The sequence below is a fragment of the Oncorhynchus nerka genome, linkage group LG2, assembly GCF_034236695.1.
Source record: "Oncorhynchus nerka isolate Pitt River linkage group LG2, Oner_Uvic_2.0, whole genome shotgun sequence".
In the NCBI taxonomy this organism is placed as follows: Eukaryota; Metazoa; Chordata; class Actinopteri; order Salmoniformes; family Salmonidae; genus Oncorhynchus; species Oncorhynchus nerka.
Window position 1 is genome coordinate 97824207 of NC_088397.1, and position 26431 is coordinate 97850637.

General features: G+C 43.1%; 2 protein-coding genes across 3 annotated transcripts in view; one reads left to right on the forward strand and one right to left on the reverse strand.

Moving 5' to 3' along the window:
* Nucleotides 1–26431, reverse strand: part of cenpp (centromere protein P) — a 228831-nt gene that overhangs the window by 65793 nt on the left and 136607 nt on the right. The gene's annotated exons all lie outside the window — the stretch shown is intronic.
* Nucleotides 1750–25217, forward strand: aspn (asporin (LRR class 1)). Its single transcript, XM_065004559.1, is given in 9 exon segments — nucleotides 1750–2171; nucleotides 8450–8671; nucleotides 9010–9122; nucleotides 16321–16534; nucleotides 16798–16908; nucleotides 19581–19674; nucleotides 24148–24286; nucleotides 24924–24999; nucleotides 25002–25217. Coding segments are annotated over 8 exon segments (1074 nt in total). The 5' UTR covers nucleotides 1750–2171; nucleotides 8450–8466; the 3' UTR covers nucleotides 25124–25217.

Consider the following 26431-nt stretch of genomic DNA (forward strand, 5'->3'; position numbering starts at 1 on the left):
CGTTGGGCGTATCAGAGACACTTGCTCCTCCTCTGTCACGCTGCGTCTCAGAGACATGCTCCTCCTCTAAGTCACGCTGGGCGACTCAGACACTTGCTCCTCCTCTAAGTCACGCTGGGCGTCTCAGAGACACTTGCTCCTCCTCTAAGTCACGCTGGGCGTCTCAGAGACACTTGCTCCTCCTCTAAGTCACGCTGGGCGTATCAGAGACACTTGCTCCTCCTCTAAGTCACGCTGGGCGTATCAGAGACACTTGCTCCTCCTCTAAGTCACGCTGGGCGACTCAGACACACTTGCTCCTCCTCTAAGTCACGCTGGGCGTCTCAGAGACACTTGCTCCCCCTCTAAGTCACGTTGGGCGTATCAGAGACACTTGCTCCTCCTCTAAGTCACGCTGGGCGTCTCAGAGACACTTGCTCCTCCTCTAAGTCACGCTGGGCGACTCAGACACTTGCTCCTCCTCTAAGTCACGCTGGGCGTCTCAGAGACACTTGCTCCTCCTCTAAGTCACGCTGGGCGACTCAGACACTTGCTCCTCCTCTAAGTCACGCTGGGCGTCTCAGAGACACTTGCTCCTCCTCTAAGTCACGCTGGGCGTCTCAGAGACACTTGCTCCTCCTCTAAGTCACGCTGGGCGTCTCAGAGACACTTGCTCCTCCTCTAAGTCACGCTGGGCGTATCAGAGACACTTGCTCCTCCTCTAAGTCACGCTGGGCGACTCAGACACTTGCTCCTCCTCTAAGTCACGCTGGGCGTCTCAGACACACTTGCTCCTCCTCTAAGTCACGCTGGGCGTCTCAGAGACACTTGCTCCTCCTCTAAGTCACGCTGGGCGTCTCAGAGACACTTGCTCCTCCTCTAAGTCACGCTGGGCGACTCAGACACTTGCTCCTCCTCTAAGTCACGCTGGGCGTCTCAGAGACACTTGCTCCTCCTCTAAGTCACGCTGGGCGTATCAGAGACACTTGCTCCTCCTCTAAGTCACGCTGGGTGTCTCAGAGACACTTGCTCCTCCTCTAAGTCACGCTGGGCGTCTCAGAGACACTTGCTCCTCCTCTCACGCTCTCAGAGACACTTGCTCCTCCTCTAAGTCACGCTGGGCGTCTCAGAGACACTTGCTCCTCCTCCAAGTCACGCTGTGCGACTCAGAGACACTTGCTCCTCCTCTAAGTCACGCTGGGCGTCTCAGAGACACTTGCTCCTCCTCTAAGTCACGCTGGGCGTCTCAGAGACACTTGCTCCTCCTCTAAGTCACGCTGGGTGTCTCAGAGACACTTGCTCCTCCTCTAAGTCACGCTGGGCGTCTCAGAGACACTTGCTCCTCCTCTAAGTCACGCTGGGCGTATCAGAGACACTTGCTCCTCCTCTAAGTCACGCTGGGCGTCTCAGAGACACTTGCTCCTCCTCTAAGTCACGCTGGGCGTCTCAGAGACACTTGCTCCTCCTCTAAGTCACGCTGGGCGTCTCAGAGACACTTGCTCCTCCTCCCCTAAGTCACGCTGGGCGTCTCAGAGACACATGAAGGACAGACCCCCTCCATCCATTCTCAGCTTCTTCAGTTCAATTGAGAGAAAAAGAAAAAGAAAAAAAACAACTGTTCCTTTCATTATGTAACAACCACCACCTTGATGGCTGTTCAGCAGAATAAAAATGTATAATATCTAACATGGCACCAGGCCACCTATGGACGGTATTCATAGGGAAAGAGGGTTGGGGAGCAGGGGACTGGGACCTACCGGTAGGATGATACAGTAGTTCTATATAAAGACTAAAGCATTGAGAAGTTAAATGGGAAATTCTGGCCCCGGTTCAAGTACTGATGAGAACCACATGACTGGCCGGTAACAATGCGTTTTCAGGACTACTCAGCTATACAGAGATGTGGTGGTGGTGATCTCTGTATCTGTGTGTGAGAGAGAGAGAGAGAGAGAGAGAGAGTGATAGGTCTTTATTCAAACCAAGCTCCCCATGTTAGCAGCACCAGCAGCAGAGGTTTATTTTTCATTCAGAGAGTTAGTGTTTCTGTCTGATGCACATCCACTGTGACTGACGCTCCTGCACACTACTGCTACCTTTGTGGTTAGAGTAACTCTCGTTGGTTCGTGTTCTCCCTGGAGGAGGCTATCTGACTGGAGTTAAACAACGGTACAACACTCCAAGTGACTACTGAGGTGAGTTAAACAAAATATACATTATTGTAAGGGGCAATATGATGTTATTAGTTGTATGACATGCAAAGGATGTTTTTAAATGTGATCTGACAATGGCTTACTTGTTTTACCCTGAGTGGATCAATAAAGTTATATAGAATTAAACTGGGGGGGGGGGGGCTATCCACTGAGGTGTTGCTACCTCAGAATGACTTACTGTATGTTGCTGACTGCTGAGGTGTTGCTACCTCAGAATGACTTACTGTATGTTGCTGACTGCTGAGGTGTTGCTACCTCAGAATGACTTACTGTATGTTGCTGAATGCTGAGGTGTTGCTACCTCAGAATGACTTACTGTATGTTGCTGAATGCTGAGGTGTTGCTACCTCAGAATGACTTACTGTATGTTGCTGAATGCTGAGGTGTTGCTACCACAATGTTATTGCTAAATGTCAATAATGGATAAATTATCTGAGTTTTATGAACTTGATCTCAGAAACGTTTGAATAGATTGTGATTTTGTCTCAGTTGATGTTGCAGGCTTAAAGGAAAAATCCACCCAAATCCACTCATTCCTCTAATTTAGTGTCACATAACGCTAATATGTGAACAAATGTTTAATTTTGTCGTTATAATAAGGTTGGTAGCAACACGTGGAAATTGTGAAAATGTGTTGCAGCACAAGTCGACTACAAAACCCACAATGCAATGCTCTATATGGGCTGTCTGGCTAGCTAGCTATCTAGCAAACGTAGCTATACACAATAATACTAAAGTCAATGTCAGCATGTGAAGTAACTAATTAGCTGTAAAAATCGGCTAAACAAACTGCACTGTCAATTTAGGAGTCTACAATCTCTCCATTGTAGACTCCATGTTCAGATCGATGTGGAGTCTGACACTTTCGCAACGGCACCATGCAATTTTCCCCTGGAAGAGGCGGAGAAATGGGTTCGAAGCCTCAGTTAAATTACACAATTCTCGAGGTAGGAATATCGCAAAAAATATGATCAATGGCTCATTGGAGAGAAGAGACATCGTCCGGCGTTATTGGTATTATAATCTGACATGTATGAACGGCGTTTTGGAGATCTAGAAGTCGTATTCCTATAAACGTCCAGTGTAATGAAAGAGACTTTAATCACAGTACTACGTCCTAGCGGACAAAGTTCTGCCTGCTTGAACGGCCTCAGATACACATGAAAACATGAATTTACCCAGGGGACATCGATAGTAGAACATCGCTCAGAGATATCACGGAAAAAAACAACAACATTACATTCAGAATGGGGAAGAATCTTTACGTCAAATACACTTCTTGATGGTTCAGCGTTCGACAAGAACAAGAGGAAACTGGAGGAAATAATGATCGGTATTAAAATGGCTGCATGCAGAAAAGATGCGAGAGAAATGGTAGAAAATCTGCTTATTTGTAACCAAACAGTAAAACTGGGGTATTCAAAAACATAGTACTTCTGATTCTAGAGTAGTGCAGTATTTGAGTGCATTCGGAAAGTATTCAGACCCCTTGACATGTTCCATATTTTGTTACGTTACAGCCTTATTCTAAAACGGATTAAAAGTTGGGTTTTTTCCTCATCAATCTTCACACAATACCCCCATAATGACATCACAACACCCCATAATGACATCACAATACCCCATAATGACATCACAATACCCCCATAATGACATCACAATACCCCCATAATGACATCACAATACCCCCATAATGACATCACAATACCCCCATAATGACATCACAATACCCCATAATGACATCACAACACCCCATAATGACATCACAATACCCCATAATGACAAAGCATTTTTACAACCCCCCCCCCCCTTGAAAAATCACATTTAAATAAGTATTCAGACCCTTTACTCAGTACTTTGTTGAAGCACCTTTGGCAGCGTTTACAGCCTCTAGTCTTCTTGGGTATGACGCTACAAGCTTGGCACACCTGTATTTTGGGAGTTTCACCCATTCTTCTCTGCAGATCCTCTCAAGCTCTGTCAGGTTGGATGGGGAGCGTCGCTGCACAGCTATTTTCAGGTCTCTCCAGAGATGTTAGATGGGGGTCAATTCCTGCTCTGGCTGGGCCACTCAAGGACATTCAGAGACTTGTCCCGAAGCCACTCCCGCGTTGTCTTGTTTGTGTGCTTAGGGTCGTTGTCCAGTTGGAAGATGAACTTTTGCCCCCCGTGTGAGGTCCTGAGTGCACTGGGATAGGTTTTCATCAAGTATCTCTCTGTTCTTTGCTCTGTTCATCTTTCCCTCGATCCTTACTGTGCTGCCACCACCATGCTTCACCGTAGCAGGCCAAAGAGTTCAATCTTGGTTTCATCAGACCAGATAATCTTGTTTCTCATGGTCTGAGTCCTTTAGGTGTCTTTTGGCAAACTCCAATAGGGCTGTCATGTGCCTTTTACTGAAGAGTGGCTTCCGGCCGGCCACTCAAGGCCTGATTGGTGGAGTGCTGCAGAGATGGTTGTCCTTCTGGAAGGTTCTGCCATCTCCACAGAGGAACTCTGGAGCTCAGTCAGCGTGACCATTGGGTTCTTGGTCATCTCCCTGACCATGGCCCTTCTCCCCCGATTGTTCAGTTTGGCAGTTCTAAGAAGAGTCTTGGTGGTTCCAAACTTCTTCCATTTAAGAATGATGGAGGCCACTGTGTTCTTGGGGACCTTCAATGCTGCAGAATGATGGAGGCCACTGTGTTCTTGGGGACCTTCAATGCTGCAGAATGATGGAGGCCACTGTGTTCTTGGGGACCTTCAATGCTGCAGAATGATGGAGGCCACTGTGTTCTTGGGGACCTTCATTTTTTGGTAGTGTGTGTAGATCGATAAGATTTTTTTTACCCAAATTTTTTATTTATTTTTTAAATAAGGTTGTATTATAACAAAATGTTGAAAAAGTCAAGCGATCTGAATACTTTTCCCGATTTCACTGGATAATGCTATTTAGTTTCAAACTACATGTCTGTGTGCTGTTAAGTATTATCGAATGCCTCTGAACCACCACCACCACCACCACCAAATACTTGTGGGTAGAAACAGCACTGGGTTGCAGAATGGAGCTGTTGAACAGAGCATGGTCATACCCAACCAACCCAAACCCAACCCACAGTTCCATTTCCCTCAGCTGGCCTTCAGAAGGGAGAAGATAACTTGTTCCCTTCTGTTGGCCGTGTGTCATCTGAGAACGTGTCAGAAATGGATAGCTACATAGCTAGTTCTGTATAAACCTTACTTGTAAAAAAAAAACCGCCATAGATGGTGTTATATTGAGCAAGAAGCAAAACAACATTTGCATCGGCTCATATTCCTGCACAATAGTTAATGGAAACCTACAGACTCAGGTTTTTTCTCTCTCCCAAAAAACCTTACGAAACAGCAAGAACACCTAAGCCAATAGTGATTGAACTTAAAGGGAGGATCTTGACAAGACTACTGCATGTGTTTTACTCATCCAGACATGCCCTCCATCCACAAATAAATTGAGTTCGAAATTTTGGCAAAGTTGTGACAAATAATAAAACTACTTTAGCATAAAACCATCAGAATCAGAACAAGTAGAAATGTAACTTTGAATATTAACTTTCTGTTTTTAGCCTAAATCATCATCAATCTCCCAAAAAACATAACATGTTTCAACATCCTTAGTTACACTGCAGGCCAGGACATCATTTTGGCAAAGACTTGGCAGCCATGTCTATCTAGCAAGACAAACATCATCAGTTCTGTTTGTCTGTTTAGACTTCAGGAGCTGCAGGGTAATTCTAAAACACTCAGAATCATAGCCTAATCTGACCTACAGTACCAGTTAAATGTTTAGACCTACTCATTCAATAGTTTTTCTTTATTTTGTACATTGTAGAATAATAGTGAAGACATCAAAACTATGAAATAACACATATGGAATCATGTAGTAACCCAAAAAGTGTTAAATAAATCATAATATATTTGAGATTTTAGATTTTTTAAAGTAGCCACCATCTGCCTTGATGACAGATTTGCACACTCTTGGCATTCTCTCAACCAGCTTCACCTGGAATGCTTTTCCAAGAGATCCCATATGTGGGAACTCTTGAAGGAATCCTACTTATGCTGAGTACTTGTTGGCTGCTTTTCCTTCACTCTGCGGTCCAACTCAACCCAAACCATCTCAATTGGGTTGAGGTTGGGTGATTGTGGAGGCCAGGTCATCTGATGCAGCACTCCATCACTCTCCTTCTTGGTCAAATAGCTCTTACATAGCCTGGAGGTGTGTTGGGTCATTGTCCTGTTGAAAAACAAATGATTGTCCCACTAAGTGCAAACCAGATGGGATGGCGTATCACTGCAGAATGCTGTGGTAGCCATGCTGGTTAAGTGTGCCTTGAATTCTAAATAAATAAACACAGTACCAGCAAAGCACCATCACACCTCCTCCTCCATGCTTCACGGTGGGAACCACACATGCTGAGATTACCTTTCATCTACTTTGCGTCTCACAAAGACACAGCAGTTGGAACCAACATTTGGACTCATCAGACCAAAGGACAGATTTCCACCGGTCTAATGTCCATTGCTCGTGTCTCTTGGCCCAAGCAAGACTCTTCTTATTATTGGTGTCCTTTAGTATTGGTTTCTTGCAGCAATTCGACCATGAAGGCCTGATTCACACAGTCTCCTCTGAACAGTTGATGTTGAGATGTGTCTGTTACTTGAGATGTGTTGAGATGTGTCTGTTGCATTGATTTGGGCTGCAATTTCTGAGGCTGGTAACTCTAATGAACTTATCCTCTGCAGCAGAGAGAACTCTGGGTATTCCTTTCCTTTGGCGGTCCTCATGAGAGCCAGTTTCATCATAGGGCTAGATTTTTGCGACTGCACTAGGTTTTTGCGACTGCACTTGAAGAAACTTTAAAAGTTCTTGAAATTGTCCGCATTGACTGATCTTCATGTCTTAAGTAATGATGGACTGTTGTTTCTATTTGCTTATTTGAGCTGTTCTTGCCATAATGTGGACTTGGTATTTTATCAAATAGGGCTGTCTTCTGTATACCACCCCGACCATGTCACAACACAACTGATTGGCTCAAATGAATTAAGAAGGAAAGAAATTACACTAATGAACTTTTATCAAGGCACACCTGTTAATTGAAATGCATTCCAGGTGACTACCTCATGATGCTGGTTGAGAGAATGCCAAGAGTGTGCAAAGCTGTCATCAAGGCAAATGGTGGCTACTTTGAAGAATCTCAAATATAGTTTGATTTGTTTAACACTCTTTGTTATTTCATAGTTTTGAGGTCTTCACTATTATTCTACAATATAGAAAATAGTCTAATTAAATAAAAACCCTGGAATGAATAGTTGTGTCCAAACTTTTGACTGGTACTTTACATTAGGTTGTTTCTTAGTCCTACAAAAAGGAAGATAGCAGAGCAACACAATGAAAATTACAGTCAGAAACCTGATACAGATTATCAGATCACTGATGTGTTTCAACATCTTGAGCATTTCTCAAAGCTTGTGTCTAGTGTGTAAAACATCTTGGGCATTTCTCAAAGCTTGTGTCTAGTGTGTAAAACATCTTGGGCATTTCTCAAAGCTTGTGTCTAGTGTGTAAAACATCTTGGGCATTTCTCAAAGCTTGTGTCTAGTGTGTAAAACATCTTGGGCATTTCTCAAAGCTTGTGTCTAGTGTGTAAAACATCTTGGGCATTTCTCAAAGCTTGTGTCTAGTGTGTAAAACATCTTGGGCATTTCTCAAAGCTTGTGTCTAGTGTGTAAAACATCTTGGGCATTTCTCAAAGCTTGTGTCTAGTGTGTAAAACATCTTGGGCATTTCTCAAAGCTTGTGTCTAGTGTGTAAGACATCTTGGGCAAATTGGCTGATCAAGCAGAAAGACTAATTTTAGACCTCTTCAAGAAAATGGACAATAAAGTATCCGACCCACAAGTCTTCATTGTGTGACATCTTGTTTTTATAGATCCACTAGTCTTCATTGTGTGACATCTTGTTTTTATAGAGCCACTAGTCTTCATTGTGTGACATCTTGTTTTTATAGATCCACTAGTCTTCATTGTGTGACATCTTGTTTTTATAGATCCACTAGTCTTCATTGTGTGACATCTTGTTTTTATAGATCCACTAGTCTTCATTGTGTGACATCTTGTTTTTATAGATCCACTAGTCTTCATTGTGTGACATCTTGTTTTTATAGATCCACTAGTCTTCATTGTGTGACATCTTGTTTTTATAGATCCACTATTCTTCATTGTGTGACATCTTGTTTTTATAGATCCACTCGTCTTCCTGATGAGAGGCTTCCTGCTGCTGTGTCTGCTGGCACTGGGCCATGCCAAGCCCTACCAGCCAATTAACGTCTTGGACTTCATGAGGGACCATGAAATCATGATGCAGGACGCCGATGATGACGATGATGATGATGACGACAACGCCCTTACGGACTGCCCCTTCGGCTGCCAGTGCTCCCTACGGGTGGTGCAGTGCTCTGATCTAGGTAACATTATATTACCCACTCACTGCTCCTGGTGCAGTCTGGGGGAGAGGGGGGGCTAGGGGCTCCTAACATTCAATTACCCCCTCACTCCTCCTGGTGCAGTCTGGGGGAGAGGGAGGGCTAGGGGCTCCTAACATTCAATTACAGCACTCTCATCTGTTCAGATACTGCAGGACTGGAGGCAATCATGCTCAGTGACATTTTGGAGTTCCTCAAGGCTCTACTCTAGGACCACTACTGTTTTCATTACATTCACAACTTCTCTGTGATGTTAGCTTTACGGCTACGTGGACAACACACAGCTGATTTACCGATTGATTGATATCCTGTCTCCACAGGGTTGCTCTCCGTGCCAGAGAACATTCCCGCCGACACGCTAATGATCGACCTCCAGAACAACGACATCACCGAGGTCAAGGAGGACGACTTCAAAGGCATTAACAAGATCTACGTAAGAAACACACAATTAAACATCTCTCCTACTCTTATCACCACTTTCCTATCACTTTAGGGTGGAGGGACTTTTCCCACATGAGTCCGAATCACTTTTAGACACCCATTCCCCCCTAGGCCTAGCCTATATGCAACACATATTAGGACAGAATCACACATTCACAGCTGACGATAAACCCAAGTTCTTTATATCAGTCCCCATCGGACAGAACCCATCTGAACCAGCGTCTACCTCAGACAGAACCCATCTGAACCAGTGTCTACCTCAGACAGAACCCATCTGGACCAGTCTTTCCATCAGACAGAACCCATCTGAACCAGCATCTACCACAAACAGAACCCATCTGAACCAGCGTCTACCACTAACAGAACCCATCTGAACCAGTGTCTACCACAAACAGAACCCATCTGAACCAGTTTTATCTCAGACAGAACCCATCTGAACCAGCGTCTACCACAAACAGAACCCATCTGAACCCGCGTCTACGTCAGACAGAACCCATCTGAACCAGCCTCTACCTCAGACAGAACCCATCTGAACCAGTCTTTCCATCAGACAGAACCCATCTGAACCAGCATCTACCTCAGACAGAACCCATCTGAACCAGTGTCTACCTCAGACAGAACCCATCTGAACCCGCGTCTACGTCAGACAGAACCCATCTGAACCAGTGTCTACCTCAGACAGAACCCATCTGAACCAGTGTCTACCTCAGGCAAAACCCATCTGAAGCAGTGTCTACCTCAGACAGAACCCTTCTGAACCAGTGTCTACCTCAGACAGAACCCATCTGAACCAGCGTCTACCACAAACAGAACCCATCTGAACCAGTCTTTCCATCAAACAGAACCCATCTGAACCAGCGTCTACCACAAACAGAACCCATCTGAACCAGTCTTTTCATCAGATAGAACCCATCTGAACCAGTGTCTACCTCAGACAGAACTCATCTGAACCAGCGTCTACCACAAACAGAACCCATCTGAACCAGTCTTTTCGTCAGACAGAACCCATCTGAACCAGCGTCTACCTACATCTGTCTGTACAGGCTCTGTGTAACTTGATAGATTATTTTCCAGGTGGGGATACCATGGCCCCAAAGCAACATCTAGACCCTCTAGCACCAAAACTCTCAATTGAAATAGAAGCCATATTATTTCAGGTGGGGGAAGAGAGAGCTTACCGAGAGAATAAAGGGGAAACATGACATGGTTTGAACTTAAAACCGTTCTACAGTGTGTAGAAGCCGTTCTACGGGGTGTAGAAGCCGTTCTACGGGGTGTAGAAACCGTTCTACGGGGTGTAGAAGACGTTCTACGGGGTGTAGAAGACGTTCTACGGGGTGTAGAAGACGTTCTATGGGGTGTAGAAGACGTTCTACGGGGTGTAGAAGCCGTTCTACGGGGTGTAGAAACCGTTCTACGGGGTGTAGAAGACGTTCTACGGGGTGTAGAACGTAGAAACCGTTCTACGGGGTGTAGAAACCGTTCTACATAGAAGCCGTTCTACAGGGTGTAGAAGACGTTCTACGGGGTGTAGAAGCCGTTCTACGGGGTGTAGAAACCGTTCTACATAGAAGCCGTTCTACAGGGTGTAGAAACCGTTCTACGGGGTGTAGAAACCGGGTGTAGAAACCGTTCTACGGGGTGTAGAAACCGTTCTACGGGGTGTAGAAGCCGTTCTACATAGAAACCGTTCTACGGGGTGTAGAAGCCGTTCTACGGGGTGTTTCACAGAGCCTGTACAGACAGACAGACAGACAGACAGGCAGACAGACAGACAGAGGTAGGCTACAGTTTGTACCTTGTCTGGAAACTAAGTTATCTAGGCCACCGAGCTATTACATTGACCCCCCTCCATTTGTTGTGTACACTGCTGCTACTCGCTCTTTATTATCTATGCATAGTCACTTACACACCTACCTACATGTACAAATTACCTCAACTAGCCTGTACCCCCGCACACTGACTCTGTACCGGTGCCCCCTGTATATAGCCTCCACATTGACTCTGTACCTGTACCCCCTGTATATAGCCTCCACATTGACTCTGTACCGGTACCCCCTGTATATAGCCTCCACATTGACTCTGTACCGGTGCCCCTGTATATAGCCTCCACATTGACTCTGTACCGGTGCCCCTGTATATAGCCTCCACATTGACTCTGTACCGGTACCCCTGTATATAGCCTCCACACTGACTTTGTACCGGTGCCCCTGTATATAGCCTCCACATTGACTCTGTACCGGTGCCCCCTGTATATAGTCTCCACATTGACTCTGTACTGGTACCCCCTGTATATAGCCTCCACATTGACTCTGTACTGGTACCCCTGTATATAGCCTCCACATTGACTCTGTACCAGTACCCCTGTATATAGCCTCCACATTGACTCTGTACTGGTACCCCTGTATATAGCCTCCACATTGACTCTGTACTGGTACCCCTGTATATAGCCTCCACATTGACTCTGTACCGGTACCCCTGTATATAGCCTCCACATTGACTCTGTACCGGTACCCCTGTATATAGCCTCCACATTGACTCTGTACCGGTACCCCTGTATATAGCCTCCACATTGACTCTGTACCGGTACCCCTGTATATAGCCTCCACATTGACTCTGTACCGGTACCCCTGTATATAGCCTCCACATTGACTCTGTACCGGTACCCCTGTATATAGTCTCCACATTGACTCTGTACCGGTACCCCCTGTATATAGCCTCCACATTGACTCTGTACCGGTACCCCCTGTATATAGTCTCCACATTGACTCTGTACCGGTACCCCCTGTATATAGCCTCCACATTGACTCTGTACCGGTACCCCCTGTATATAACCTCCACATTGACTCTGTACCGGTACCCCCTGTATATAGTCTCCACATTGACTCTGTACCGGTACCCCCCTGTATATAGCCTCCACATTGACTCTGTACCAGTACCCCCTGTATATAACCTCCACATTGACTCTGTACCGGTGCCCCCTGTATATAGCCTCCACATTGACTCTGTACCGGTACCCCCTGTATATAGCCTCGTCATTGTTATTTTATTGTGTTACTTTTTATTATTTTTTACTTTAGTTTTTTTTTGTGAATATTTTCTTAAACTCTTCTTGAACTGCGCTGTTGGTTAAGGGTTTGTCAGTAAGCATTTCACGGTAAGGTCTACACTTGTTGTATTCAGTATTTCACAGTACCTGTTGTACTCAGCATTTCACAGTAAGGTACCTGTTGTACTCAGCATTTCACGGTAAGGTACCTGTTGTATTCAGAATTTCACGGTAAGGTACCTGTTGTACTCAGCATTTCACGGTAAGGTACCTGTTGTATTCAGCATTTCACGGTAAGGTACCTGTTGTACTCAGCATTTCACGGTAAGGTACCGGTTGTATTCAGCATTTCACAGTAAGGTCTACTACACCTGTTGTATTCAGCATTTCACAGTAAGGTACCTGTTGTATTCAGCATTTCACTGTAAGGTCTACTACACCTGTTGTATTCAGCATTTCACAGTAAGGTACCTGTTGTATTCAGCATTTCACTGTAAGGTCTACTACACCTGTTGTATTCAGCATTTCACTGTAAGGTCTACTACACCTGTTGTATTCAGCATTTCACAGTAAGGTCTACTACACCTGTTGTACTCAGCATTTCACAGTAAGGTACCTGTTGTATTCAGCATTTCACAGTAAGGTACCTGTTGTACTCAGCATTTCACAGTAAGGTACCTGTTGTACTCAGCATTTCACGGTAAGGTACCTGTTGTATTCAGCATTTCACGGTAAGGTACCTGTTGTACTCAGCATTTCACGGTAAGGTACCTGTTGTACTCAGCATTTCACGGTAAGGTACCTGTTGTATTCAGCATTTCACAGTAAGGTACCTGTTGTATTCAGCATTTCACAGTAAGGTCTACTACACCTGTTGTATTCAGCATTTCACAGTAAGGTCTACTACACCTGTTGTACTCAGCATTTCACAGTAAGGTCTACTACACCTGTTGTATTCAGCATTTCACAGTAAGGTCTACTACACCTGTTGTATTCAGCATTTCACAGTAAGGTCTACTACACCTGTTGTACTCAGCATTTCACAGTAAGGTACCTGTTGTATTCAGAATTTCACGATAAGCTACCTGTTGTATTCAGCATTTCACAGTAAGGTCTACTACACCTGCTGTACTCAGCATTTCACAGTAAGGTCTACTACACCTGTTGTATTCAGCATTTCACAGTAAGGTCTACTACACCTGTTGTACTCAGCATTTCACAGTAAGGTACCTGTTGTATTCAGCATTTCACGATAAGCTACCTGTTGTATTCAGCATTTCACAGTAAGGTACCTGTTGTATTCAGCATTTCACAGTAAGGTACCTGTTGTATTCAGCATTTCACGATAAGCTACCTGTTATATTCAGCATTTCACTGTAAGGTCTACTACACCTGTTGTATTCAGCATTTCACAGTAAGGTCTACTACACCTGTTGTACTCAGCATTTCACAGTAAGGTCTACTACACCTGTTGTATTCAGCATTTCACAGTAAGGTCTACTACACCTGTTGTACTCAGCATTTCACAGTAAGGTACCTGTTGTATTCAGAATTTCACGATAAGCTACCTGTTGTATTCAGCATTTCACAGTAAGGTACCTGTTGTATTCAGCATTTCACAGTAAGGTACCTGTTGTATTCAGCATTTCACGATAAGCTACCTGTTATATTCAGCATTTCACTTTAAGGTCTACTACACCTGTTGTATTCAGCATTTCACTGTAAGGTCTACTACACCTGTTGTACTCAGCATTTCACAGTAAGGTCTACTACACCTGTTGTACTCAGCATTTCACAGTAAGGTCTACTACACCTGTTGTATTCAGCATTTCACTGTAAGGTACCTGTTGTATTCAGAATTTCACAGTAAGGTCTACTACACCTGTTGTATTCAGCATTTCACTGTAAGGTCTACTACACCTGTTGTATTCAGCATTTCACAGTAAGGTCTACTACACCTGTTGTACTCAGCATTTCACTGTAAGGTTTACTACACCTGTTGTATTCAGCATTTCACTGTAAGGTCTACTACACCTGTTGTATTCAGCATTTCACTGTAAGGTCTACTACACCTGTTGTATTCAGCATTTCACAGTAAGGTCTACTACACCTGTTGTATTCAGCATTTCACAGTAAGGTCTACTACACCTGTTGTATTCAGCATTTCACTGTAAGGTCTACTACACCTGTTGTATTCAGCATTTCACAGTAAGGTCTACTACACCTGTTGTACTCAGCATTTCACTGTAAGGTTTACTACACCTGTTGTATTCAGCATTTCACTGTAAGGTCTACTACACCTGTTGTATTCAGCATTTCACTGTAAGGTCTACTACACCTGTTGTATTCAGCATTTCACAGTAAGGTCTACTACACCTGTTGTATTCAGCATTTCACAGTAAGGTCTACTACACCTGTTGTATTCAGCATTTCACTGTAAGGTCTACTACACCTGTTGTATTCAGCATTTCACAATAAGCTACCTGTTGTATTCAGTCTACATTTATTGTATTCGGCGCATGTGAAAAATAAAGTTTGATTTGAAAGACTGGCCTAAACCCGTTGGTTTTAAGGCTGGCCTAAACCAGTTGGTTTTAAGACTGGCCTAAACCCGTTGGTTTTAAGACTGGCCTAAACTCATTGGTTTTAAGACTGGCCTAAACCTGTTGGTTTTAAGACTGGCCTAAACTCATTGGTTTTAAGACTGGCCTAAACTCGTTGGTTTTAAGACTGGCCTAAACCCGTTGGTTTTAAGACTGGCCTAAACTCATTGGTTTTAAGACTGGCCTAAACCTGTTGGTTTTAAGACTGGCCTAAACCTGTTGGTTTTAAGACTGGCCTAAACTCATTGGTTTTAAGACTGGCCTAAACCTGTTGGTTTTAAGACTGGCCTAAACCTGTTGGTTTTAAGACTGGCCTAAACGCAGTGGTTTTAATGCTGGCCTAAACGCAGTGGTTTTAAGACTGGCCTAAACCTGTTGGTTTTAAGACTGGCCTAAACTCATTGGTTTTAAGACTGGCCGGAACGCAGTGGTTTTAAGGCTGGCCGGAATGCAGTGGTTTTAAGACTGGCCTAAACGCAGTGGTTTTAAGACTGGCCGGAACGCAGTGGTTTTAAGACTGGCCGGAACGCAGTGGTTTTAAGACTGGCCTAAACGCAGTGGTTTTAAGGCTGGCCGGAACGCAGTGGTTTTAAGGCTGGACGGAATGCAGTGGTTTTAAGACTGGCCTAAACGCAGTGGTTTTAAGACTGGCCTAAACGCAGTGGTTTTAAGACTGGCCTAAACCTGTTGGTTTTAAGACTGGCCGGAATGCAGTGGTTTTAAGACTGGCCGGAATGCAGTGGTTTTAAGACTGGCCTAAACGCAGTGGTTTTAAGACTGGCCTAAACGCAGTGGTTTTAAGACTGGCCGGAATGCAGTGGTTTTAAGACTGGCCTAAACCTGTTGGTTTTAAGACTGGCCGGAATGCAGTGGTTTTAAGACTGGCCGGAATGCAGTGGTTTTAAGACTGGCCGGAATGCAGTGGTTTTAAGACTGGCCTAAACGCAGTGGTTTTAAGACTGGCCTAAACGCAGTGGTTTTAAGACTGGCCGGAATGCAGTGGTTTTAAGACTGGCCTAAACTCAGTGGTTTTAAGACTGGCCTAAACGCAGTGGTTTTAAGACTGGCCGGAATGCAGTGGTTTTAAGACTGGCCTAAACTCAGTGGTTTTAAGACTGGCCGGAATGCAGTGGTTTTAAGACTGGCCTAAACGCAGTGGTTTTAAGACTGGCCTAAACGCAGTGGTTTTAAGACTGGCCTAAACGCAGTGGTTTTAAGACTGGCCTAAACGCAGTGGTTTTAAGACTGGCCTAAACGCAGTGGTTTTAAGACTGGCCGGAATGCAGTGGTTTTAAGACTGGCCTAAACGCAGTGGTTTTAAGACTGGCCTAAACGCAGTGGTTTTAAGACTGGCCTAAACGCAGTGGTTTTAAGACTGGCCAGAATGCATTTAATAAATCGGTCAAAGTATTTATTATCTGTTCATTTGGATCCCCATTAGTTGTTACTTCCTGGGGCCCAACGTCTTGTCCAAGTCAACCTCCATTGTCTAAACTCCTAAGAGTTGCTGTATATTTCACATATCTTCTCTTCCCCAGGCCCTGTTCCTTGTTAACAACAAGATCTCGAAGATCCATCCCAAAGCATTCCGTAACATGGATCGGCTACAGCTGTTGTACCTGTCCTACAACCAGTTGACACAGATACCTGCCAACCTACCCCGGAACATCCTGGAGCTGCGTATCCACGACAACAAGATCAGCAACATCCAGAAGGAGGCCTTCAAAGGGCTCAAGTCTGTGCATGTTCTGGGTACGTACAGTTAAGAACACATTCTTATTTACAATGGCTGCCTGGCAACTATTGGCTGAGACCAAAGTGATACACTATTCCTTATGTGGCAGCCCAACGTGACTCCGGTCAACTGTAGTGCACAATGTGAAGAGTAAAATAAATAAATAAAAGTTGTCATTTGAGGCAGAATGCATCTAGGGTTATTAATGATTGCCCTCTATATATGTGTTCAAAGCGCCATACAAGGCTTTTTAACCTCCCTGTATGTTTTTCCTGACCAGAGATGAGTGCTAACCCGTTAGCTAACAACGGGATAGAGCTGGGAGCATTCGACGGCATGGAAACCTTGTATATCAGGATCGCGGAGGCCAAGCTCACAGCTGTACCTAAAGGTAAAACTACCAGTAACAAGCCAAGCTCACAGCTGTACCTAAAGGTAAAACTACCAGTAACAAGCCAAGCTCACAGCTGTACCTAAAGGTAAAACTACCAGTAACAAGCCAAGCTCACAGCTGTACCTAAAGGTAAGACTACTAGTAACAAGCCAAGCTCACAGCTGTACCTAAAGGTAAAACTACTAGTAACAAACCAAGCTCACAGCTGTACCTAAAGGTAAAAAAACTACCAGAAACAAGCTCACAGCTGTTACCTAAAGGTAAAACTACCAGTAACAAGCCAAGCTCACCGCTGTACCTAAAGGTAAAACTACCAGTAACAAGCCAAGCTCACAGCTGTACCTAAAGGTAAAACTACCAGTAACAAGCCAAGCTCACCGCTGTACCTAAAGGTAAAACTACCAGAAACAAGCTCACAGCTGTACCTAAAGGTAAAACTACCAGTAACAAACCAAGCTCACAGCTGTACCTAAAGGTAAAACTACCAGTAACAAGCCAAGCTCACAGCTGTACCTAAAGGTAAAACTACCAGTAACAAGCTCACAGCTGTACCTAAAGGTAAAACTACCAGTAACAAGCCAAGCTCACAGCTGTACCTAAAGGTAAAACTACCAGTAACAAGCCAAGCTCACAGCTGTACCTAAAGGTAAAACTACCAGAAACAAGCTCACAGCTGTACCTAAATCCAGAAAAAGCTCACAGCTACCAGTAACTGTCTCACAGCTGTACCTAAAGGTAAAACTACTAGTAACAAGCCAAGCTCACCGCTGTACCTAAAGGTAACAAGCTCACAGCTGTACCTAAAGGTAAAACTACCAGTAACAAGCCAAGCTCACAGCTGTACCTAAAGGTAAAACTACCAGTAACAAGCTCACAGCTGTACCTAAAGGTAAAACTACCAGTAACAAGCCAAGCTCACAGCTGTACCTAAAGGTAACACTACCAGTAACAAGCCAAGCTCACAGCTGTACCTAAAGGTAAAACTACCAATACACGATACATGCTGTACATCTTGAATTCTGTCCACATTCAATACTGTCCACATTCAATACTGTCCACATTCAATTCTGTCCACATTCAATTCTGTCCACATTCAATACTGAACACATTCAATACTGTCCACATACAATACTGTCCACATTCAATACTGAACACATTCAATACTGTCCACATACAATACTGTCCACATACAATACTGAACACATACGTACTGTCCACATACAATACTGTCCACATTCAATACTGTCCACATACAATACTGTCCACATACAATACTGTCCACATACAATACTGTCCCCATACAATACTGAACACATTCAATACTGTCCACATACAATACTGTCCACATTCAATACGGTCCACATTCAATTCTGTCCACATTCAATACTGAACACATTCAATACTGTCCCCATACAATACTGAACACATTCAATACTGTCCCCATACAATACTGAACACATTCAATACTGAACACATTCAATACTGTCCCCATTCAATACTGAACACATTTAATTAAATCTGACGTTGCCGGGTGACTTTATTCCATATTTCGGACCGCTTCATTGAATTTCTCATGAGAGTTCGTGGTACTTAATGTTTACAGTGTTATATATGTTTGTGTTTAATCGTCGCTGTATGTGTTTATTTCATAAAAATAAATCCTATATTTTATATAATTTATTTCTCTGAGCCTCCAGTCTGATCGCGTGTCAAAATATATTTACATACACAGTCCTGATTGGATCGTCTTGACTCTAGAGCAGTTGCCTGGGCAACTCCAGTCCTCAAAGTGCCTGATTGGATTTTCTTGACTCTAGAGCACTCCAGTCCTCAAAGTGCCTGATTGGATCGTCTTGACTCTAGAGCAGATCTGGGGCAATTCCAGTCCTCAGGGGCCTGATTTGTGTCACCCCTCCCCCCCTCATCCATCCCTCGCAAACACACCTGATTTAAACTCACTGCATTTTTAACTGAACTAACATGATTAGTTGATTTTTGGGAGTCATGTGTGTTAGCTGGGACTGGGGGGAAAAGTGTGACACCAATCAGGCACTTTGAGGACTGTAGTTGCCCAGGCAACTGCTTTAGAGTCAAGACGATCCAATCAGGCACTTTGAGGACTGGAGTTTCCCAGGCCTGCTTTAGAGTCAAGACGATCCAATCAGGCACTTTGAGGACTGGAGTTTCCCAGGCCTGCTTTAGAGTCAAGACGATCCAATCAGGCACTTTGAGGACTGGAGTTTCCCAGGCCTGCTCTAGAGTCAAGACGATCCAATCAGGCACTTTGAGGACTGGAGTTGCCCAGGCAACTGCTCTAGAGTCAAGACGATCCAATCAGGCACTTTGAGGACTGGAGTTGCCCAGGCCACTGCTCTAGAGTCAAGACGATCCAATCAGGCACTTTGAGGACTGGAGTTGCCCAGGCAACTGCTCTAGAGCCTACCCCGGCTTTCCCCGTCAAAGTAGGAGGATACATATGGAAATAAAAGATGAGTGGTCATTGGTCAAAATAATCCGATCAGATTGTGATGTCATGCTCTGGGCTAAAAACTCCATCCCACCTGAACAGGTAGAAATTACAGGAGTTTTATTCCCCCCCCCCCACCACTAAAGAAAAATCTTTAAGTGTACTGTGCATCATAACCTGACAGTGATTTCCTGTTTTTCAGACCTCCCATCTTCACTCACAGAGCTTCACTTGGATTATAACAAGATCAACAAAGTAGAAATCGAGGACTTTTTCAGATATAAAAAAATACAAAGGTAAAAACACTACTGAGATGTGATGTGATAAAACACTACTGAGATGTGATAAAACACTACTGAGATGTGATGTGATAAAACACTACTGAGATGTGATGTGATAAAACACTACTGAGATGTGATGTGATAAAACACTACTGAGATGTGATAAAACACTACTGAGATGTGATGTGATAAAACACTACTGAGATGTGATAAAACACTACTGAGATGTGATGTGATAAAACACTACTGAGATGTGATAAAACACTACTGAGATGTGATGTGATAAAACACTACTGAGATGTGATGTGATAAAACACTACTGAGATGTGATAAAACACTACTGAGATGTGATGTGATAAAACACTACTGAGATGTGATAAAACACTACTGAGATGTGATGTGATAAAACACTACTGAGATGTGATGTGATAAAACACTACTGAGATGTGATAAAACACTACTGAGATGTGATGTGATAAAAAACACTACTGAGATGTGATAAAACACTACTGAGATGTGATGTGATAAAACACTACTGAGATGTGATAAAACACTACTGAGAGATGTGATAAAACACTACTGAGATGTGATGTGATAAAACACTACTGAGATGTGATAAAACACTACTGAGATGTGATGTGATAAAACACTACTGAGATGTGATGTGATAAAACACTACTGAGATGTGATAAAACACTACTGAGATGTGATGTGATAAAACACTACTGAGATGTGATAAAACACTACTGAGATGTGATGTGATAAAACACTACTGAGATGTGATAAAACACTACTGAGATGTGATGTGATAAAACACTACTGAGATGTGATGTGATAAAACACTACTGAGATGTGATAAAACACTACTGAGATGTGATAAAACACTACTGAGATGTGATGTGATAAAACACTACTGAGATGTGATAAAACACTACTGAGATGTGATGTGATAAAACACTACTGAGATGTGATGTGATAAAACACTACTGAGATGTGATGTGATAAAACACTACTGAGATGTGATGTGTAAAAACACTACTGAGCCTCTCTACTGTTATATAGCCTCTCTACTGTATATAGCCCTCTACTGTATATAGCCCCTCTACTGTATATAGCCCCTCTACTGTATATAGCCCCTCTACTGTATATAGCCCCTCTACTGTATATAGCCCCTCTACTGTATATAGCCCCTCTACTGTATATAGCCTCACTACTGTATATAGCCTCACTACTGTATATAGCCTCTCTACTGTATGTAGCCTCTCTACTGTATGTAGCCTCTCTACTCTATATAGCCTCTCTACTCTATATAGCCTCTCTACTGTATATAGCCTCTCTACTGTATATAGCCTCTCTACTATAAGTATCCTCTACTGTATATAGCCTCTACTGTATGTAGCCTCTACTGTATGTAGCCTCTCTACTGTATATAGCTTCTCTACTGTATATAGCCTCTCCTGTATATAGCCCCTCTACTGTGTGTAGCCCCTCTACTGTATGTAGCCTCTCTACTGTATATAGCCTCTCTACTCTATATAGCCTCTCTACTCTATATAGCCTCTCTACTGTATATAGCCTCTCTACTGTATATAGCCTCTCTACTATAAGTATCCTCTACTGTATATAGCCTCTACTGTATGTAGCCTCTCTACTGTATATAGCTTCTCTACTGTATATAGCCCCTCTACTGTGTGTAGCCCCTCTACTGTATATAGCCTCTCTACTGTATATAGCCTCTCTACTATAAGTATCCTCTACTGTATGTAGCCTCTACTGTATATAACCTCTCTACTATATGTAGCCCCTCTACTGTATATAACCTCTCTACTATATGTAGCCCCTCTACTGTATATAGCCTCTCTACTGTATGTAGCCCCTCTACTGTGTGTAGCCCCTCTACTGTGTGTAGCCCCTCTACTGTGTGTAGCCCCTCTACTGTGTGTAGCCTCTCTACTGTGTGTAGCCTCTCTACTGTATATAGCCTCTACTGTATATAGCCTCTCTACTGTATATAGCCTCTCTACTGTATATAGCCTCTACTGTATATAGCCTCCCTACTGTATATAGCCCCTCTACTGTATATAGCCCCTCTACTGTATATAGCCTCCCTACTGTATATAGCCCCTCTACTGTATATAACCTCTACTGTATGTAGCCCCTCTACTGTGTGTAGCCCCTCTACTGTGTGTAGCCCCTCTACTGTGTGTAGCCCCTCTACTGTATTTAGCCTCTCTACTGTATATAGCCTCTACTGTATATAGCCTCTACTGTATATAGCCTCTACTGTATATAGCCTCCCTACTGTATATAGCCCCTCTACTGTATATAGCCCCTCTACTGTATATAGCCTCTCTACTGTATATAGCCCCTCTACTGTATATAACCTCTCTACTGTATATAGCCTCTACTGTATATAGCCTCCCTACTGTATATAGCCTCTCCTGTATATAGCCTCTCTCCTGTATATAGCCTCCCTACTGTATATAGCCCCTCTACTGTATATAGCCTCCCTACTGTATATAGCCCCTCTACTGTATATAACCTCTCTACTTCGGTAACGTTTTCCTCAGATTTGCTTTGTTAAAATCCCCAGCTACAATAAATGTAGCCTCAGGACATGTGGCTTCCAGTTGGCACAAAGTCCAGTCAGTGTCGTATACGCCGACGGCCCTGAAAGAACTTCACTGGACTCCATGGAAACCATATATCCTGAGGCTGCATTTATTGTAGCTGGGGATTTTAACAAGGCTCATTTGAGAACAAGGCTACCTTCGGTGGGAGTCATGACAATAGCCTGTCTTTTTACTGTTATTTTTATTTCTTTACTTAGCTATTGTTCACCTAACACCTTTTTTGCACTATTGGTTAGAGCCTGTAAGTAAGCATTTCACTGTAAGGTCTACTACACCTGTTATATTCAGCATTTCACTGTGAGGTCTACTACACCTGTTGTATTCAGCATTTCACTGTAAGGTCTACTACACCTGTTATATTCAGCATTTCACTGTGAGGTCTACTACACCTGTTATATTCAGCATTCCACTGTAAGGTCTACTACACCTGTTGTATTCAGCATTTCACTGTAAGGTCTACTACACCTGTTGTATTCAGCATTTCACTGTAAGGTCTACTACACCTGTTGTATTCAGCATTTCACTGTAAGGTCTACCTTCACCTGTTGTATTCAGCATTTCACTGTAAGGTCTACCTTCACCTGTTGTATTCAGCATTTCACTGTAAGGTCTACTACACCTGTTGTATTCAGCATTTCACTGTAAGGTCTACCTTCACCTGTTGTATTCAGCATTTCACTGTGAGGTCGACCTACACCTGTTGTATTCAGCATTTCACTGTGAGGTCTACTACACCTGTTGTATTCAGCATTTCACTGTAAGGTCTACTACACCTGTTGTATTCAGCATTTCACTGTGAGGTCTACTACACCTGTTGTATTCAGCATTTCACTGTAAGGTCTACTACACCTGTTGTATTCAGCATTTCACTGTGAGGTCTACTACACCTGTTGTATTCAGCATTTCACTGTGAGGTCTACTACACCTGTTGTATTCAGCATTTCACTGTAAGGTCTACTACACCTGTTGTATTCAGCATTTCACTGTGAGGTCTACTACACCTGTTGTATTCAGCATTTCACTGTGAGGTCTACCTACACCTGTTGTATTCAGCATTTCACTGTGAGGTCTACTACACCTGTTGTATTCAGCATTTCACTGTAAGGTCTACTACACCTGTTGTATTCAGCATTTCACTGTAAGGTCTACTACACCTGTTGTATTCAGCATTTCACTGTAAGGTCTACCTACACCTGTTGTATTCAGCATTTCACTGTAAGGTCTACCTACACCTGTTGTATTCAGCATTCCACTGTGAGGTCTACTACACCTGTTGTATTCAGCATTTCACTGTGAGGTCTACCTACACCTGTTGTATTCAGCATTTCACTGTGAGGTCTACCTACACCTGTTGTATTCAGCATTCCACTGTGAGGTCTACTACACCTGTTGTATTCAGCATTTCACTGTGAGGTCTACTACACCTGTTGTATTCAGCATTTCACTGTAAGGTCTACTACACCTGTTGTATTCAGCATTTCACTGTAAGGTCTACTACACCTGTTGTATTCAGCATTTCACTGTGAGGTCTACTACACCTGTTGTATTCAGCATTTCACTGTGAGGTCTACCTACACCTGTTGTATTCAGCATTTCACTGTAAGGTCTACTACACCTGTTGTATTCAGCATTCCACTGTGAGGTCTACTACACCTGTTGTATTCAGCATTTCACTGTAAGGTCTACTACACCTGTTGTATTCAGCATTTCACTGTAAGGTCTACTACACCTGTTGTATTCAGCATTTCACTGTAAGGTCTACTACACCTGTTGTATTCAGCATTTCACTGTGAGGTCTACTACACCTGTTATATTCGGCGCACGTGACAAATCAACTTTGATTTGATATTTACAGATTAGGACTGAGCTTCAACCAAATCAAGTTCGTTGAGAACGGAAGCTTCGCCAGTATACCCAACGTCCGTGAAATCCATCTGGATAACAACAAACTGAAGAAGGTCCCGCCCGGCCTCAACTCACTGCGCTATCTACAGGTAAGACATGATTAGTCACCTGTTGGGCATTCCCAACCATAACTTGAAACTGTTTTTTTTTTTTTTTTACTCCTTATTTGTGTACTCAACTCAACGTTGTAGTTCTACTGTCATACCATTCTGCTACAACACGTATCAAAACTCATCCCACGGAGGGATGAGTGCCTGACGGGGTTTCGCTCCTCCTTTGTACTTGATTGATTAATTAAAATCACTAATTAGTAAAGAACTCTCCTCACCTGGTTGTCTAGGTCTTAATTGAAAGGAAAAGACAAAAATAAAAAATTAAAAAAAATATATATATATACACATTTTAACACCCCTGTGCTATGATAATATAGGCTACAAATCCTAAATATATTCAAGTATGATTGCTTCTGTGATACTAGCGATGTGTGAATCTCTATAAATAGCCAGACAGAGTATCCGAGTAGCAATGGGACTGAACCTCTATTGACCTCAGCATGCTTCATAAACCTAAACTTGAGACCACCGGGTGGTGTAATTGACTAATTGATTGATTAAATCGTCCCTATTCCCCCAGGTGGTATAATTGACTAATTGATTAATTAAAGCGATCCCTATTCCCCCAGGTGGTATAATTGACTAATTGATTGATTGGTCTCTATTCCCCCAGGTGGTGTACCTCCATGCTAACAGCATCAGCAGTGTGGGGGTGAATGAGTTCTGCCCTGTCCGCTCCAGTGTTAAGAAGACTTGTATACGGGCATCAGTCTGTTCTCTAACCCTGTTAAGTACTGGGACGTCCAGCCCGCCACTTTCCGCTGTGTGTCTGGACACAGAGGGGTTCATCTGGGCAACAACCGGAGGAAGTAACATATATACACACACACACACAGGGGTTCATCTGGGCAACAACCGGAGGAAGTACCACACACACACAGAGGGGTTCATCTGGGCAACAACCGGAGGAACACACACACACACACACACACACACACACAGGGGTTCATCTGGGCAACAACCGGAGGAAGTAACACACACACACACACACACACACACACACACAGGGATTCAGCTGGGCAACAACCCGAAGAAGTAACACACACAATGGCAAGGTGAAGTTCTAACCATATGGTCATATCTATCCTATATAGTTACAGATCTACAAGTGCCTCCTACCTAGGGAATTGGGTGTCAGGATCACAAGCCATCCTATAGCGCCTCCTTCTGGTAGACTTCAGTAATACCCACCTCCTCAACACACAGGATGTTTTGTTGTTGTTGTAAAGACCAACTCTTCTTCGTTCCTCGTCAACGAGTCAACAAACGCATCCACCCCTGTTTGTACTTCAGTGTTTTAGTCGATATCTTTGTTTCTTCTCTGTTTAGGAATTAGTATAATCTGCTGGATATGTTGTCTTTAGATTTCTTTCTGACACTGCATGCCTCACTTTTATAATCTGCTAGCCTAAATAAAACTAGTTTTCATGGTGCTAATAATCGTATATATATATTTACAGAAACTAGTCAACGTTATATGTCTAGATGGTGATAAACATAAAATGACAGAAAATGCTAGTCATGGTCTACATGCTAAACATATAGAATTAAAGAAACTAGTCAACTGTTACATGGTTTACATGGTGCTAAAAGTTTATAATTAATGAAACTAGTCAACTGTTACATGGTTTACACGATGCTAAACGTATAGAATTAAAGAAACTAGTCAACTGTTACATGGTTTACATGGTGCTAAAAGTTTATAATTAATGAAACTAGTCAATGGTGCTAAAAGTTTATAATTAAAGAAACTAGTCAACCTTTACATGTCTACATGGTGCTAAAAGTTTATAATTAAAGAAACTAGTCAACCTTTACATGTCTACATGGTGCTAAAAGTTTATAATTAAAGAAACTAGTCAACCTTTACATGTCTACATGGTGCTAAAAGTTTATAATTAAAGAAACTAGTCAACCTTTACATGTCTACATGGTGCTAAAAGTTTATAATTATCTAGTAGTAAAGAAACTAGTCAACCTTTACATGTCTACATGGTGCTAAAAGTTTATAATTAAAGAAAATCAACCTTTACATGTCTAATGGTGCTAAAAGAAACTAGTCAACTTTACATGTCTACATGGTGCTAAAAGTTTATAATTAAAGAAACTAGTCAACCTTTA